This window comes from Podarcis cretensis (genome assembly GCF_951804945.1).
Source record: "Podarcis cretensis genome assembly, chromosome: 5".
NCBI lineage: Eukaryota > Metazoa > Chordata > Lepidosauria > Squamata > Lacertidae > Podarcis > Podarcis cretensis.
The window spans coordinates 86,808,639-86,827,090 of NC_137174.1; the positions used below are offsets into that span (position 1 = coordinate 86,808,639).

General features: G+C 45.3%; 2 protein-coding genes and 1 long non-coding RNA gene across 12 annotated transcripts in view; 2 read left to right on the plus strand and 1 right to left on the minus strand.

The window, feature by feature from the left end:
• Positions 1–18,452, minus strand: part of LOC307217195 — a 114,446-nt gene that overhangs the window by 85,149 nt on the left and 10,845 nt on the right. The gene's annotated exons all lie outside the window — the stretch shown is intronic.
• LOC307217420 (uncharacterized protein) lies at positions 1,651–7,206 on the plus strand (the record flags this gene model as incomplete). The annotated part of the gene is made up of 3 exons (XM_079978568.1): positions 1,651–2,780; positions 3,616–3,808; positions 7,162–7,206. The coding sequence occupies exons 1-3, from the start codon at positions 1,954–1,956 to the stop codon at positions 7,204–7,206; spliced, it is 1,065 nt and encodes a 354-aa protein (XP_079834694.1). The 5' UTR covers positions 1,651–1,953.
• Positions 8,995–18,452, plus strand: part of GPR160 (G protein-coupled receptor 160) — a 333,442-nt gene continuing 323,984 nt past the window's right edge. The window contains exon 1 of one of the 2 annotated variants that reach the window (XM_079978229.1): positions 8,995–9,202. The gene's annotated coding sequence lies outside the window, so the exon portion shown is untranslated. Of the gene's footprint in view, positions 9,203–10,658; positions 10,830–18,452 lie in introns of those variants that run through there. The other variant, XM_079978231.1, reaches the window with a different exon arrangement.

Below are 18,452 nucleotides of genomic sequence, written 5' to 3' on the forward strand. Positions count from 1 at the left end.
TTAAGCACAGCAGCTTGGTAACATTCTGAATGCTGGAAAGAAAGAAAGAAAGAAAGAAAGAAAGAAAGAAAGAAAGAAAGAAAGAATAATAATTGCTGGACTCGAACTGTGAACTGAATGTGAGCTGAATTGGTTTGTTTTGTAAAGGGGTGAACAACTTGAGTAAATTCTGATTGGGACATATCAAAGTACTTTTTAAAACAAACTTTGCAAGTTCTGAAGAAAGCAAAGTTACATACCCTTCAGCCTCTCCTGAACTGCAGAGGCTCAGGGCAGAGAGGCGAAGGGAACTGGTTTCTCCAAGGCCAGGAGAGGCGGGTCTCCTGGGGGCCAGGACCGCCCCTGGCCTCAGAGAAGATAAAGGCCAGTCAGCCCGGTCCCAGGTTGCGTCGTTGAAGAGCTGTTTCGGCCAGCATCCAGTCCTGTTCCCCCAGAGTTCCTGTCCTTGCCCAGCTTCTCGCTGTGGACCCTGCTTCGCTTGAGGAGGACTGTCTGCGGACCCTCAACTCAGGTCCTGGACCTCGCCCCACGGTAACCTCCCCCCGGACCAGCACACCTTAGTTGATGGGGCGGAGACTCACCACCAGAGTTTTGACTCCATTGGTTCCAGGTGTTGACTCTTAATTGGTTTCAGGTGGTGAGTCATGTGCTCTCAATCCTGCACTCCTTTGTACCAGCCATGGCACTTGTTCTGCCCTCCTAATCCTCCTCCTGGCTCTCAGAGAGTCGGGATAGCAAATAGTCATGTTCCTTCAGGGTTCTAGTTCCCTCTGTGCTGGAAGGCTGTTTGATCTCTTCTTCCCTGTATTCCTGGTGTTCTGTGCTGTCTTCCTGCTCTTCCAATGGTCCCTCTTCCACCAGCTCCTATGATGTCCCACAGTGGTGTTGAGATCTCCTGAACTAAGTCCCAAGGACCTCCAGTAGCTGTTGGTGGCCTCCTCTGGTCTGTCCTTGACCTGGCGCCCCCACCACCCCACAACAAGTATTTAATTATTTGGGAGTCATCCACTTAAGTGTACAAGGGTGTTTGTTCTTGTATAAACGGAGCCAGGTGGTGCATTCTTAACAATTGTTCACAAGGACTTACTGTTAGGATATTTCCGTTCCACCTTAAAAGGGAGCAGGCTGTGTGAGTCAGAGTCTGCGTATTTCCTGTTCACAGGATGTTTATTTTTGCTATTGCTTTCGTTTCTCTCTCGGTGCCTGAACACGCTAGCAGGCGGTCATGTTTTTCTTTGTTCTGACCAACGCTGAATAAACTTGTAAATATGCTCTCCTGCTGTGCAACTTTCACTGTGTGAATTCTGCTGATAGAGTGTGCACCAGCCTAAGAATGTGGAAGGTATTTTTTCTGAGGCTTCGTGTCGCTAATTGCTGATACTGCACGTCTACGGGGGATCGATGGATGTCCGGAGTCTGGCTGGAGGCAGTGATGGCCTTTGTCTCCCTGGCAGTATCCCAACAACATGTTTCGGGCCCAGATTCACGGCACTTACAGGAGAGTAAGACTGCGACAGACTGCTGAGGTATGTGTGGGGGAAAGCGAAAGCAGAGGCTTTTCGTTGCCGTGGCAAAGAGACTTTGATCTCCGGCAGGCCTAAATGGTCTGGGAGCTGAGCCAAGAAGGCTTTGTGATTAATGGGAGCCAAGATAAGGAGTCTTTGAGGTAAAGAAAGAGACTCGGGCTCAAGTAAAGACCTGAAATGGAGTTTTTCCAAGCCTCTGAAGCTGCTGAGTGCCCAAAGTTAAACAGGCACAATTATGAGACCTGGGCTGTGTGGTGTGAGAGCTTGCTGCGACAGTTTGGGGTGTGGCATACTGTGAGTGAAGCCCCCCCCAGTTCCTCTGACAGATAGATGGAGGGCCCAAGATTCACAGGCCGTGGACGTAATAGTCTTGTCCGTCTCTCTAGAGGAAATTAAAACGCTAGCTGGCAACACGACTGCACGTCAGATGTGGAATGCTTTGAAGAAAGCTCATCTGCCGGTTATCCCAGCCCAGAGTGTGAATGCGTCGGAGGTCCTGGCTGTTTCCCAGAATGCGAGTGATTGCAGGGATGCTGAGGGCACCGGTTGCAAGCTGCAGGGGGAGCTGACTGTGATGTCATCCCAGGCAGCATTCCAGCCTCCAGGGGGAGCCGAGGAGTCGGCAGCTGAGAGGTCTGTCTCTGTTTCTCGTGGGAACCAAGGTCATCGCCTTTGCAGAGGCCGGAAGGCCAGAGGTAAACAGAGCAAGATGCCTGCAGGTGGCCAGAAGCAGAAGGGGGGTGAAGAGCCCACACCAGTGGAAAACAAGGCATTGTTTGCTGGCACAGCTTCACCAAAGGCTAAAGGCAAGTCTGATGGCCAGGAGCAGGGGGGCAAGCAGCAAAAGCCCACGCCAGTGGAAAACAAGGTTTTGCTTGCCAGAAGAGCTGCTCCAAAGGCCAAGGCAAGATTTATTGTGGACTCTGGTGCCACCCGCCATCTTTCGAAAGATAAGCACCTGTTTATCTCCTTCACACCTCAAGATGGAGAGATCCACCTGGCTGATGGAAGGACTTTGCAAATTGCAGGAAAGGGGACTGTAAAACTTGCAAGTTTACATACAACCATCAGTAATGTACTTTTTGTTCCTGGAGCAGCGGACAATTTGCTCAGCGTACCACAGCTGATTGTACGTGGTTTCGAGGTTTCCTTCAAGAGGAATGTCTGTGTCATCAGGAAAGGCAAAGAGGACATTTTGCATGCAAAGTTTATAGATGGTTTATTCTGTATAACTTATGATGACAATGCTATTATGTCTAATGTTGATTCTTGCTGTGTTGCCCAAACTAACAAGGTTCTTCATGCAGGATGTATTCATGATGCACATCGAAGATTTTGTCACATGTCTTGGCAAGCGCTGGCCAAGATGCCTGAGTTGGTTGAAGGTTTGGACATCAAACCTTGTAAGTTTCACATGAAATGTGTATCTTGTGCAGAGAACAAGGTGAAGGTTGCTCCAAAAGGCAAGGAGTCTAGCAGGCAGGCTTCCAAACCCTACCAGCTAGTGCACGCAGACCTGGTTGGTCCACTTGCGCCCTCTTTGGGAGGAGCACGGTACTTCATGGTTCTAATTGATTCTTTTTCTAGGTACATTCATGTGTTTATGCTTGAGCAGAAATCGCAAGCGTTTCCTAGGTTCAAGGCATTCTGTGCTTGGTTGGAGAATGTTCACGGTAAGCGTATCGGCTGCCTTTTTACAGATCGGGGCGGGGAGTTCACTTCTCAGCAGTTTGAAGCTTTCCTGACTGAGAAGGGAATCCAACATGACATGTCAACGCCTAGATCGCCATGGATGAATGGACTTGCGGAGCGAGCAAACCAGACTTTGCTTCAAGGCCTTGTTGCATGATGCTAACCTCCCTGAGAAGTTTTGGGGGGAAGCTCTGTCGATGGTAGTTTATACCTTAAATCGCAGGCTGTCATCACCTATTGGTTGCACTCCGTATGAGAAGATGTTTGGTACGAAACCGAACGTCAAGCACATGAGAATCTTTGGTTCTGACATGTGGGTACATACCCCACAAAGCAACAAGCTTGGGAAGCGTGGGGCACATGGTTTGTTCATGGGGTATGAAAAAGGTGCATATAGAGTATGGATGACTGATTCTAAGTCCATTAAGTTCACAAGGAGTGTTGAGTACAATCCTAAGTGGGGGGAAAATGTGGGAATTTTCCAGAGTTACCCGGAGGAGGATGAATGTGGTGTGCAAAAACCAGATAATGTTGAGAAAACTCAGGAAGATGATGATGATGATGATGATCAGAGTTCGGATTCCAGTTCAGTTGGTGGCGCTGCTGCTGGTGTCAGTGAAAGTGATGACACAGCAGACTACAAGAGCGCAAAGGCCTCAGTCAGACCATCTGATGCGTCTGACAATGAACTGGAAGAACCACTGTTCACCATTGGTCACTTTTCTCCTAAGAAGGAGGAGATGAGTCCAGAAGACTTGCGTCTGATTCGCAGGTCTGAAAGGGCGACCAAAGGCAGACCTCCGAAGAGATTTGCTGATGAGTTTGCTAAGACAGCAACTGCTGTTCTTAGTAGCTCAGAGAAGGTATGGGAACCTTCTAGCTTCCAAGAGGTTCAGGAGTTAACCTCTAAAGATGCTGAGCCTTGGCTAAATGCCATGAAGGTTTAAGTTGATTCCTTGAATAGGAACCAAACTTGGGAGCTGGTACCGGTAGTCCCAGGAATGAGACTGGTTGGCAGCAAATGGGTCTTCAAGGCCAAGACAGACCAGAATGGCAAGGTTGTCAGACACAAAGCCAGATTGGTTGCCAGAGGTTTTTCACAGGTACCAGGACAGGATTACCACGAGACCTACTCACCCACCGTCAAATATGAGAGCATTCGGCTGATGCTCAAGATAGCTGCAGAGGAGAAACTGCATGTTTCCCATCATGACATTAATACAGCTTTTTTGTACGGGATTTTGGGGGAGGAGCTGTACATGCTTCCACCTGATGGAATGCAGATACAGAAGGGAATGGTCTGTAAACTGCGGAAATCCTTATATGATCTCAAGCAGAGTGCCAGGTGTTGGAACACAAAGCTCACTGAGACACTGCTTTCTCTAGGTTTTCACCAGGGCAAAGCTGATCCATGTGTGTTTGTCAAGGAGGAGGGGCAAAACAAACTGTATTGTTTATGTTTTGTTGATGATCTTCTGATGTTTTGGAAGAATCAGGCTTTCTACAAAAGCTCAACTGAAGGAGCTCAACTGAAGGAGCACTTTGACATGAAGGATCTTGGTGAAGTATCCAACTATCTTTCTCTGCAGGTGGAGAGGGACCAAGCAGGTAATTTTCTGGTACACCAAACACAGAAAATTGCTGATGTATTAACCAGGTTGTATGTGGTTGATGCAAACTCAGCAGACACACCGATGGTGACAGGTTACCAGGTGGACAGTACTGCTGAAGCGTTTTCTGACACTACGCTGTACAGATGCATTCTAGGCAAGTTGAATTTCATTGCTAGATGTTCAAGACCTGACATTGCTGTAAGCACTAACCTGCTTAGCAGACATGCTAACAATCCTACTGTTCAGGATTGGAAAGCTCTGAAGCGCATAGCCCGCTATTTGAAGGGGACTGTGCACTATAGGCTGAGGCTCTCCAGTCAGAAGACTGGAGGTCTTGAAATCTTTGCAGATGCTAGTTTTGGAAGTGACACCACGGATGGTACAAGCACTTCTGGAGTGTGCTACATGTACAACTACTGTCTGTTTGACTGGCTGTGCAAGAAGCAGACGACAGTGAGCCTAAGTTCCTGTGAAGCAGAACTCAATGCTCTGTCATTTTCACTCATGGATTGTGAATGGTTGATGCAACTGTTTAAGGACATTGGGGTTTCTGTGAAATGTCCTATAAAAGTGTATCAAGACAATAGATCCTGTTTGGCTTTGCTGAACTCAGAGAGTTGCAAGCAAAGAACCAAGTACTTGCAGATTAAGCTACATCGTGCAAGAGAGTGTATTCAGAAAGGACTCATTCGGGTGTCCTACATGGCAGGAAATGAAATTCCTGCAGATCTGTTGTCTAAGGTTGTTAACAGAGAACAACTTAAGGTTTACGTACAGAGATTGCAATTGGGTTGAACCACAGGTACTACAGGTTACACGGAAAGGGGGAGGATGTTAGGATATTTCTGTTCCACCTTAAAAGGGAGCAGGCTGTGTGAGTCAGAGTCTGCGTATTTCCTGTTCACAGGATGTTTATTTTTGCTATTGCTTTCGTTTCTCTCTCGGTGCCTGAACACGCTAGCAGGCGGTCATGTTTTTCTTTGTTCTGACCAACGCTGAATAAACTTGTAAATATGCTCTCCTGCTGTGCAACTTTCGCTGTGTGAATTCTGCTGATAGAGTGTGCACCAGCCTAAGAATGTGGAAGGTATTTTTTCTGAGGCTTCGTGTCGCTAATTGCTGATACTGCACATCTACGGGGGATCGATGGATGTCCGGAGTCTGGCTGGAGGCAGTGATGGCCTTTGTCTCCCTGGCAGTATCCCAACACTTACTAGGTGGCCTTAGGCATGAGTATTTCTCTCTTTCACATCTGCACTATGGGACTAATATTTAAGTCTTTTCTGCTTCAGAGCCATCTTTCTTTCGCGTGCCTTCTGAGAAAATATGAATTGGTTTGGGTTACGCCATGCTTGGCATACAGAGGGGCTGTTGTTGTAGATGCAGACAAGGAGGCTTCCTGTTTCTCAAGTCAGGTAAAGTTTGAACTATTTCTCCTTTGAGAACTTGTTTACCAAATTTTGAAGTGACTTACGCAATATGCAATACCATTAAAAGCGGGTGGGGTTGGGGCTGTAAAACTATTAAGTCTCCAGAGCCTAAAATCCCCTAATTACAATGCTGCTCCAATATGGAGGACTCTCAGTAAGGAAGCTTGTGTTTGAGCCACACCTTGGAGAATGCAACTGATTGTAACAGCAAAGTATATCAGGCAAGTCCAATCTGTGCCTTGTGCAATTTCCTCTTTCTGTCTCTGAGAGTACCAAATGGGAAGACCTTTGCAAGAATATTCAAGCAGGCTGTAACTTTCACAACAAGAGGCTTGGTGATTCACCAATGGCATTTTTGCACAAGCTTTGGCTTGACTGATTGCTGTGGTTCCTACACGACATTCCATAGAGCAGAAATGAATTTGTTTCACCGGGTCAGTTTAGCTGCTGTTATGCCTAGCCCTGACCTAGTAGCAAACACTGACATGTCAGAGGCCAAACTGGACACCCCACAGGTTTGAGTGCTGAGAATCCCCTTGAGGGGCCTTCCGACTGAAGAACCCATGAAGCTGTCAGAGGAAGTGTTGGATCCACCCTTCAATTCTGGAGAACGCTGGTGCCAAAAGGCCTGGGCCTGAAGAGCAATATCATAGCATGCATTGATAGGCTCAGAGTTCTTGCATGGCTCATGAGTAAGGAATCCCTAGAACTCCTTCACTACCAGTAACTGGGGTTAGGGTGTGGTCTAGGAAACCAGAGAGGTCTCTCTCTTCAGCTGCCTTGTTGCTGCCAACAGGACTGGTTCCTGGTACTTTGGCACCTTGTCCCCAATTCCCCCTCCTGGCTGTGTTGTACAGTCAAACCTCGATTGTCGAATGGCTCCATTTTTGAACATTTCAGCTCTCGAATGCTGAAAACCCCGAAGTGAATGCTCCAGTTCTGTAATGCTTTTCGGAAACTGAACATCCGACGTGGCTTCCATTTGAGTGCATGAAGCTCTTGCAACCAGTCAGAAGCCATGCCTCAGTTGTCAAACATTTTAGAAGCCGGACAGGCTTCCAGAACATATTCGTTAGACAACCGAGGTTTGACTGTACTTTGAGTATCAGTGGATTGTAAAATTACAGTGGTACCTCGGTTTAAGAACAGTCCTGTTCATGAACGATTCGGTTTACGAACTCCGCAAAACTGGAAGTAGTGTCCTGGTTTGCAAACTTTACCTTGGTCTAAGAACGGAATCTGAACGGTGGACGAGCACCAGCGGTGGGAGGCCTCATCAGGGAAAGCGTGCCTCGGTTTAAGAACGGTTTCGGTTTAAGAACGGACTTCCGGAACGGATTAAGTTTGTAAACTGAGGTACTACTGTAATTAATTTGACCCTGCACTATTGACCTTGTACTGTTGTCTGACCTAGTCTCCACATCAGTTTGTATCATTCACACCATACTTTTAAGGCATTCTTATACCATGTTAAGTTGCATGAAGAATCTTGTGAACTGTAGTTGCTAAGGATACTGGTAATTGTAGCTCTACAAGGTCAGCATCCTTAACAAATTACAGTTTCCAGGATTCTTTAGGGGACTCTACAAGAAAGAAGATTCCACCTAAACATTAGGAAGAACTTCCTGACAGTAAGAGCTGTTCGACAGTGGAATTTGCTGCCAAGGAGTGTGGTGGAGTCTCCTTCTTTGGAGGTCTTTAAGCATAGGCTTGATAACCATATGTCAGGAGTGCTCTGATGGTGTTTCCTGCTTGGCAGGGGGTTGGACTCGATGGCCCTAGTGGTCTCTTCCAACTCTATGATTCTTTGACTCTGTTGCTGTTAAACTGATTCCCTGTGCTTGACGAGGTTTCACTGCCCTTTGAACCCTGAGGGCCTAGATAAGTGTTCACATAATGCTGTTGACATCAAAATGCCAGCCCATATTTCCCAATTTAATCTAGATCTGTCCTTTCCAGAGAGTAATTTGGTAAGCTGAAAGAACCTGCTGTCCTAAAACCAGTTTGTGCTGGCTGAACAACCCATTTGCAATATTAAACCTTCATCTGGAAACAACTATTTTCTGAAGAAAAACTGCTTGGGGATGATCCCATTTTTAGCAGAGAAACAGCAGGTGGGAAGTGTTGCATTATAAGCCTTCCCCATCACTAATTTTCCTGCTGTGAATTGCTTCTCTCCCATGGTATTCCTAATGCAAGTGGACATGTACTTAGAACCATGCATCTCATGGGATGCATCAGCCTGGAACTTTACCCAGTTTTGCATCTACATACTATGAAAAGCTTCACTGGCTGAATTTCTGCTTAGCACATTTCAACAAAGGTGGGGGTGAGGAATTCCACTGGGAATTCTAGTGGAGCATGAAAACAACCAGCCTCGGGGGAGCACCAAAAGTAAGGCAAAGAGAAGAAGCCTCATTAGAAATTACCGAGAAACTTCTGAACTCCCAAGACAGCAATCTGGAACTTCCATCAAAATGGATTCTCTGGGAGTGTTTGGCAGCAGATCCTACTGAGGAGGAGGCAACTCTCATTTCCCACAGTGTGGTACTAATGCAGCATCTTAAAATATTGCCACCTTGCCTAGATAGCATAGCTGTTTTCTCAACTGCTGTATTCCACTTCTGCACTCCTTCTTCCAGAGAGTTGCTTTTCAGGAAATGAGCTCCACCTCCTGCTCTGCGTGCTTTTGTCCAACCTCCTTCTCCCCTACCTGGACTCTGCCCTTCTTTTTTCACTTGTACACTGGCACTCATTACACAGACAAGCAGGAGCTTGTTCTCAGATGCTACCTTGGTCACCTTCCCATCTGCTGCTTGCTCAAGTCCAAAATCAAAGTTCTTCTGTATTCGGCTTTTAGACCATCTGGCTGGAAAACCCTGGAATGACCTGACTTGCTCCCACCTGAGGATGGTCGCTTCAGCCCCACCCTGCTGTGACAGTGAGTAGCAGAAGCAATTTTGGGAATAGTCCAGAACACTTGTCATTACCTGATCATGCCAAAAGTCATTTGGACATTCAAAATGTCATGAAATGGAATCCCCTGAATCCGTCAGGTATTATGTGGGTTGAGGTTTTTTATTTTGCTACTCTAAATCTGACACCTGTTGTGGGTTCTGTTTCCTGTGGGCTGTTTTTGTAAGCTTGCCAGACATCTCGGCCGCCTCTGACTTTTTAATGTCTCCACTTCTCATGTTCTCAGAAGTGCACACTGTACATTTAAAGCACACACACCCAGAAAGAGTTTTCTGGGAACTGCACTTTAGCTCAACAGAGCTATAATTCCCAGCATCCTTAACAAATTTAAGCTTCCAAGATTCTTTGGAGGAATGTGCTTTTAATGTATGGTGCATGTGCAGTAATATGTTGGGGAAGAGAATTAACAGAAAACTGGTTGTGCTGTCTAATTGCAATATTGTTGAGCTCTCCTGATAATTTTTTTTAAGGATATACTTCACGGTTTCCAAATTGTGAGGTTAGCAATTCTGCTGCCCTTTAATGATTCAGGTCTACAACTTAAATCGCACAGGAGAGTTTTGTGAAGTCTAATAACATCAAGGCAAGAATTATATATGTATATTTATTATACTCACTCCACTTCTCCAAGAAGTGAGATGTTCCAGGGTTAGGGCATGACCTAGTTTTATTTACATTTTGAAGGAGATCGCTTGGAAGGAGCCTTATTGGCACTTCATAATATTCACATCCATTTACAAATCTGCAGATTCATCATAGGTGAAAGCACAGCTTAAATCAGGGGTAGGCAACCTAAGGCCCGGGGGCCGGATGTGGCCCAATCGCCTTCTCAATCCGGCCTGCGGACAGTCTGGGTATCAGCGTGTTTTTACATGAGTAGAATGTGTGTTTTTATTTAAAATGCATCTCTGGGTTATTTGTGGGGCATAGGAATTTGTTCATGTCCCCCCCCCCAAATATAGTCTGGCCCACCACATGGTCTGAGGGACAGTGGACCAGCCCTCAGCTGAAAAAGATTGCTGTCCCCTGGCTTAAACATTTCAGCAGACAACCATGGCCAACTGCTTCTACACTGGACATAGCTGTCAAGTGTCCCTTATTTGAAGGGACAGTCCCTTATTCCAGTGCCATGTCCTGCTGCTGTCCCTTATTGATAGATGTTTCTTAAATGTCCCTTAAATGATGTCCCTTAAATTTCAAAGGAAGCAGCTCCTCTCCCTCCCTCCCTGCCGGCCAGGGAGGAGGGAGGCTCCAACTGTGTTGCTTGGCTGTGTTGCTCACCCAATAAGAAGTCTAAGAACGACTGGGGGGTGGAGCTTGCATGCCTTGTGTGTGGCTAGTTAATGCAAGCTGAGGGGGGTTTTGAATGCTGGACGCCATTTTGTTGCACGTGCTGCTGCAAACATTGCAGTGCAAAGCCAGGCCGGGGAGCCATCTTAAGCTGAGGCTGCATAGGCCTTGTGGTGCATGTGATTCAGATTCTATTCAGTTGAACCTCTGGTTACAAAGTTGGTTGGACAGTGTTCTCGAAGCTACCAGCATGAGTTTGACCAGACTGCAGGAGGACAGAAAGACTGGAGTGCCTGGAACAGGTGAGGCTGCAGATCCCTTATTTTGGCTGCTGGTCCCTTATTTTCAAGTCTGTAAGTTGACAGCTATGCACTGGAGCTCTAGAGAAAGCACTGTAAGATGCTCACAGACACTGAATTCAGCTCTGTGTGTCTGTGCCTTAGTCTCTCTTAACTTCCAGCCTGCTTCCTTCACAAACACCTATGGTGTGTTCACATTACCCCACTTAGAGCACAGTGAACACCCCAGTGTGTTTCACAGTTCTTCCCCACCGCCAGCTGTTCAAATCAGCCCACCTTCCTCAAACTGTAGTATTTTGTAACAAAGTAAAGGATGCATATGCACTTTGGATAAATTTCCAGTGAACCCAGATTAAAAATTCAGCACTTAAAACACAGTGAATGCACAGTAAATGGACGTGTGAACACAGCCTTAGATGACATATTCCTTAGCTAAAAGTGGGGAGCATGTCCCTGTGCCAAAATAGCCCTCTCCTTCTAAAAGAGTCTCAGGGATGGGCAACCTGTGACCCTGCATTACAGGGTCTAGATGACCCCTGGGGTCCCTTCCATCTCTACAATTCTATGATCCCTAAACACTGGCCACACTGGCTGGGGCTGATGAAATCTGTAATCTAACAACATCTGGCAGACCTCGGTTCCCTACGCCGCACTATTTGCAAGCCACTGTCAACAGTTTACCTGTAATTTCCCACAAAGGAGATACTTGGCAAATTTGCCAGGACTGTTAAGACACCGTTCAGCTCCATTAACCTTCTGCTAGCCAACCCTTCAATTTTAGAAACTTACAGAACAATGGCTGTGACGCAGCAACATCTTGGCAAGGTACATAAAAATACAATTGTATATAAAGCACGCTCTTGTGGGTGCTACTGGGACACTTCCTTAATTTCTTTCTGGGTTATTTTGGACCATTCTGGTATGTGGTAACAGGAAATGTTAATGAACTGAAGTAGGTTTTGGCAGGAGATATGGGGCAAAATGAAATAGGGCGGTGTTTATGTCAACTCTCTAAACTCTGATTTCAGCATGACAGGCTTTGTTTGTAGTTTGGTGTGCATGGTTAGATCAAGAGTGTAAAACTATGGTAAGGTTTATCAAGCTGGGCAGAAATATGACTCCAGAAATCTGATAATCTAATAATAAAGAAACACACTGGTTTAATTTATAAACATAAAGAAGAGTTATCACAAATGGTATGTGTGTATGCGGTTGCTCTTTGAGAACATGCCAACACCATTAATAAGCTCCACTTGCTAACTAGGGTTGCCATATGTCCTCTCTTTCCAGGACATGTCCTCTTTTTCATGGGTAGAGTCGTCATAGCGATCCATAGTTAAAAATAGAAGTTGGCAAATGTGTCCTCTTTTTTGCTCTTCAAAATATGGCAACAGTAGAATGCTAATTTGTCAAAACTGCAGACTTTCCATACTAACCTCTAGAGATTTATGGCTTTCTAAGATGTGGGGAACAGCATATACCGTCAATATTACTTCTCTAATCAAGTAAGAGAAGGCAGATTGAGAGATAAGTTTGAAGAAAAACTGAATTTGCTTAACATTGATTGGAATGATAAATTGCCAATCATACCTGGAGAGATGTTGGAGGCTGAACCCAAGACCACCTTCTATGTGCAGAGCAGATGCTCTACCACTCAGCTATGACCTTGCCCCATGATTTAGACCAAAGCTCTGCCAATTGTACTCTGAGACAACTTTGCAAAATTGTGGCTCTCCTTGTGCCATCTGTTCTTCTCCCTCACCTGTGCTTTAAAACAAGTACAAAGATCAAGCACAGAAAAATCTCTCTTCCTATCAGGGCAGAATATCATTTGCTTTTGTCATATGTCATGCTACATTTTTCTTAGGCATATAGCATACAGTGACAAAAGAAAGCCAAAGAATAAACAAGCCTTGGAAATTGTGGCTTGGGTTACCTCTGTAACAGGGTGTGTCAAGCTGGAAAATGATTGTTGCTTAGTGTACATTATGTTCTTAGTGGAGGGCGGGAAAATTACTTTTTCTCAGCAACGCAAGTCCAACATAGCTTTTTATTGCTGTGCGTTGCCATGAAGGTAATGAGAATACGGAAGGGTGTGTGCAGCCAAACCACATGTATACAGTGGCGTAGCGTGGGGGGTGCAGGGGGGGCCGGCCGCACCGGGCGCAACATCTGGGGGTTAGGGTTAGGGGGCGCAAATCCACGGGTTAGGGGGTGCAAATTACTTGCCTTGCCCCGGGTGCTGACAACCCACGCTACGCCACTGCATGTATACTAAAGAAGCTTTTGAGCTTCTTTCCCATGGTGGATGTGCAACTGAAAGCATGCCTGAAAGACAGAAATGCATTTTTATTAGGGTTTTTTGAAAACTGGCTATGCAAGAAGGTAGATTTACAATTACAACTTGCAGTTTGCAAAATGCACAACATTTGTGAATAGGTGGTGTTCTATACAAAGCACATTTTTAGTCTTTCATCCACTTTCCCCTCCTCCCAGTAAAGAAGTTCACATTTTGGCATGGCCTTTTTTCACAGTTTAAGCTCTCTTCCCTGTGTGACAGAACTGTTTTGATGGTCACCATTCACAGTTATAAGCCAATTCCTCCTATTCCTCCTTTTTGAATGAATGAATGAATGTGACGGGCATCTGTTCAACACCTTTTCCATTGCCTTTCCTCCCTTTTGAAATAAAACTGACAAGGTTCATGAGAAAGCCCACTAATTTAATTTGCATGTTTTTCTTATACATATACACCAGTGGCAATACACATAGTAATAGCTCAGTTGTGTGTGTGTGTGCTTTTAATGCAAACCCTGAGGAGGCATGGGTGAAATTGGCAAGGCTTTCCCCAAACTTGTAGGTTTCAACAAACGGGGGATAATTACCAACTAGGTCAGGATGAGATTGCATAGGAATCTAGCTGTAAGCCAGGAATAGCCAACTTGGTACACTCCTGATGTTGTTGGACTACAATTCCCAGCATCCTTGTCCATTGCCCACTTTGGCAATACCTGTTACAAGGCAATCTAGGGTTCCTCACTTGGGGGGGGGGGGAGAGGATGTCTATAGTTCAAGTGTCTCTGAAAATGTCCTATCATGCCCTCTGGCTTCACATTTCAGCAGGTGGGCATGGAAGTAGAATGAAATAGAATCATTTAGAAGGCTGTGATTCTACATACATACATACATACATACATACATACATACATACATACATACGTTGCTGTTCAGGTGGGTACAATTAAGAAATTAAGTGCTGGGAAATGTAAAAAGATACCTTAGACCATGCTGAGGCCCCCGTCACCAGACCTGGTCAGCCAAGGCTGCTAAAGCTACTCTTTTGGCTCATAAGGAATTATTTTAGAGCTCTAGATTAGTGAAAAAACACCTCTGACAGGGGAAAAGGCATTAAGGGTTACAATATATTGCCGTTCATTTGTTTCAAGCTTGTAAATTCCTACTTGCCTAATTGCCTACAGTGGGTAATAAGCATTGGGCAACCAGGTAGGGGAGCTTCTATATATTGGGAATAACTGGTGATTTTAAAAAAATCTGTCTTTCCCCCTGCATTTTTATTCACTGTTCCTTCAAGGAGCTCAGGATGGCATACGTACTCCCCCTTACTTTATTCTCACAATAACTATGTGAGGCAGATTAAGCTGAGAGTGAATGGAGGAGTCAGAGTCATGCAGTGAGCTTATATTCCAGCAGGAATGTGAACCCCTGGTCTCCCTCATTTAGGTACCTACACTTCAGTCACTAAATCACAACACCTCTTCCTCCCCCCCCCCATTTTTTTAAAGGGTACCAATGTATGTGTGAGAGAGTTGGGTAGTAAAATTTATTGTGCACTACTTTTGGAAACATGTGCGAGGTCACTTATTTCTTTTCTCCTCCCCTTTTGCCTTTTTGTGCATGTGCACATAAATACATGTGAATATAAATATTTGCCTGTGCTCATTGGATTTTTATGGTGTAAGACTTGTGAGAAAACCTGTGGGGGTGGAGATAGGGGGCATGCCTATTATGTATGGCTTACAGTAATATGGTGCTGTTGCTAAGATCTCCGTTCCAAAGAGCAGCGTGGATGAGAGTAAAGGTTTATTGGGTCAGTCACTGATGAAAAGGTGTTTTTTAGCTACTTTACTAGGTGGTGTGCACACCTATAAAGGCATAAAGATAAGGGGCCCTATATCTTCAGCACACAGCAGTTCCAGGAACAAGCTGTTTTCATTTGACACACACAGCTTCAAAGACTAGTTGAATGGAAGGTAAACAGAATTATCTCTTCCTTACCAGAATAGGAAGTGAGTAGGGCCCCTGCCTTCTATAAGGGAGTTAGCATCAAACAAAAGTGTGCCTCTACACATCTCTTCTCCCACAGCCTATTCACATGGAATTCATTCCTGTAACATCCACTTGGGGCCACCTCTTGCCCCTGGGGCCCCTTCAAATCCCTATAACGGAGGTGAGGAACCTTTAACCCTCCAGATGTTGAACTACAGCTCCTATCACCCCCAGCAAGTTTAGCCAGTGGTCAGGGATGACGGCAGTTGTAGTTCAGCAGCATGATAGAAAGCATGGTAGAAGTTTCTAAGATTGTGCACGGCATGGAGGAAATGGATAGAGAAAAGTTTTTCTCCCTCTCTCATAACACTAGGACTTGTGGACATCCAGTGATGCTGAATGTGGGAAGATTCAGAGCAGACAGAAGCGAGTGCTTAATCACATAGCATAGTTAAAATAAGGAACTCACTCCCACAGGAGACAGTGATGGCCACCAGCTTGGATGGCTTTAAAGGAGGAGAAGACAAATTATTGCAGGGCAAGGCTATCAACAGCTACCAGCCATGATGACTATGCTCTACCACCTTCATTGTTAGAGCACTGTAATCATGCTGAAACACAAGCTTAAGAGGGACAGAGAAAGTGCAAACCACAAGGAAAGTTTTAAGAACGTGCAAGGGTTTGACTTTTATAACAAGATTATAAACAGGAAAAAGCTGAGCTAGCTGAGTTGTGGAAACATCTGTATTTGTGGTTAAGCTGGGGTAAAACTGTAGCACTGGGTGTCTTGCATGCATAACTTATATTACTATTAAAACTGTGTAAACAGAGATCTGGATTCGGCCTCTGAATGCCTTACTGCTCGGCAAGAAATATAACTTTTCTTGGGTGTGATTCATCATCATTGTTATTGAGTAAAGGACTCAATTGTGCAACATCAGTGCTTAATTTAAATGAACTCATGGGCAGAAAACTATTGTTACATGTTCCCCACTGGGCTGTCAACTCCCTAAAATCCAAACTCTTGTACCTGGTCAGGGCCTAGGATAGAGCCTGTTCAGAAGGCAGTAGGAGAGCTAAAGGTGGAGCTCAGTGGGGCCACAGCCCATCGAAAACATACTAATCTAAGACAGGCTTCACCAACCCGGTGCCCTCTAGTTCTTATTGGAGCGTTCTGAAGGAGCGTCTCCTTCCCCTTTGTTCAGACCAGACACTGAGGTCCAGCTATGAGGGCCTTCTGGCGGTTCACTCACTGTGAGGTTACAGGGAGCTGGCAGAGGGCCTTCTCAGTAATGGCACCCCTTTGTGGAACGCGCTCCCATCAGATGTCAAGGAAATAAATAAATATCTGAAGTCAACCCTGTATTGGGAAATTTTTAATGTCTAATCCATTCTTAAGGAAATCAGCCCTGAGTGCTCACTGGAAGGACATATCCTGAAGCTGAGGCTCCAATACTTTGGCCACCTCACAAGAAAAGAAGATTCCCTGGAAAAGACCCTGATGTTGGGAAAGATTGAGGGCACAAGGAGAAGGGGACGACAGAGGACGAGATGGTTGGACAGTGTTTTCAAAGCTACCAACATGAGTTTGACCAAACTGCGGGGGGCAGTGGAAGACAGGAGTGCCTGGCGTGCTCTGGTCCATGGGGTCATGAAGAGTCGGACATGACTAAATGACTAAACAACAACAACAATGTTTTACAAATTTTTAATGCCCAGAGTGGCTGGGGAAACCCAGCTGGATGGGTGGGGTATAAATAATAAAGTTATTATTTTTATTATCATAACTCCTAATAGCCCCAGACAACACTTTAGGAAAGAATAAAACCCTCAACAGAAAAAAAAATCCACAACAGCACGATGAGGACTAAGCATGTTTAGTGGGCACAAAATCCTGGCTATTAAGGGGGAAGATGGTAGGAGTGGAGGGGAAATGGAATGGAGTATTCTGCAAGAGGTGGTGGCTGGAATTATGAACAGAAGCACTCCACAGCACAACATTTTGTTGCTTTTCCCACTTGTATGAATATATGATGAACAAATATAACATTTAGAAGAGAGGAGGTTGTAAAAAATTTTTTTTGCCCACTTTACAGATGAGAGACATTGAGGCAGGGAGGCAGTAGTCTGAAAGGCAATCAGTAAGTAACTTCATAGAAGAAAATGCAAACCCCATGCAAAGCAGATCACACAAGAAAGTGAGCCTGCTTAGCCCAAGATTATACATTAAGTCATTGTTTCACTGTGCACAAAATCTCCCTCCCCAACACACCAGTCTCTCTCTGCATTTTTATGCCCCCGACTCTGGCTGATCTCCACTACTAGGTGGTTCCTTCTTGGGTGTATTAGGTCATGTTACTGGTAGCAAGCTGGGGCTGGAAGACTGAAACACCCTCCTCTCCTGCAACAGTCTCCTTGGCTGCAGGGATCACAGCGCATGTGATGACACTTGCTCAGAACCCTCCCAAAGGCCTTCCTATTCCATGGGAAGCATGAATGTGCAATGCACATTAGAAAGGCACTGCAGGATCAGCCCAAAAGCTGTTGTGTGTGTGTGTGTGGTGAGAAGCTGGAGTGGGGGGGACGGGGGACGGGGAGAATGGCCTCCTTTATAAAAAAAAATCCTGACCTTGCAACCTGTTCCAAACTTAAAGAACTAGCTAAGCTGTTTAAAAATAAGGTTGTAACTTTTTGTGTTTTTTTAAAGATGAGAACTTTTTAAAACAAATTGTTTGAAATGCTATAATTGACAATCTCTTTATTAGCACCAACCACATTGCCACAAATTAGTGAGCAGGCTTTCCGGTTTTCCAGAACTCTGCATCAAAGTGGATGTTAAACAAAGCTGGAAGGGAGGGAGAGAAAGCAAGAAAACCCCTTCAGCCATCTAGGAAAATCATTAAACTAATAAATGAGAGGGAGAGGGGGAATGAGCAAGCTTTTCTGCATAGCATTGGGGTTGGGCTAGATGACCCCCAGGATCCCTTCCGACTCTATGCATGTATCATCAGCCCTGCATGTAGAACCCTGATTTCCCAGGGCTGCACATGATGCAGGGCCAACCTCATGAATAGAAGTTGACTCCCTGTGGCACACAATTGCCCTCCACCTGACAAAGGGCAGTAGGAATGGGGTGGACTACGGCACCTCATTTCAATGCCCGCTGCCTCACGTTAACCACTTTCCTCAACACTTGCAGAGGACAAGTTAGTCTAAAAACTGAGTGTTGCGAGTTGATAGCAAACCTAATTTCTATAAAGATGTAAGGTTGCACCAAGAAAACTGCTCTCTGTGTCTTTGAAAAATGTGAAGGTCCCTACCACTAAAGTGCATATTTTC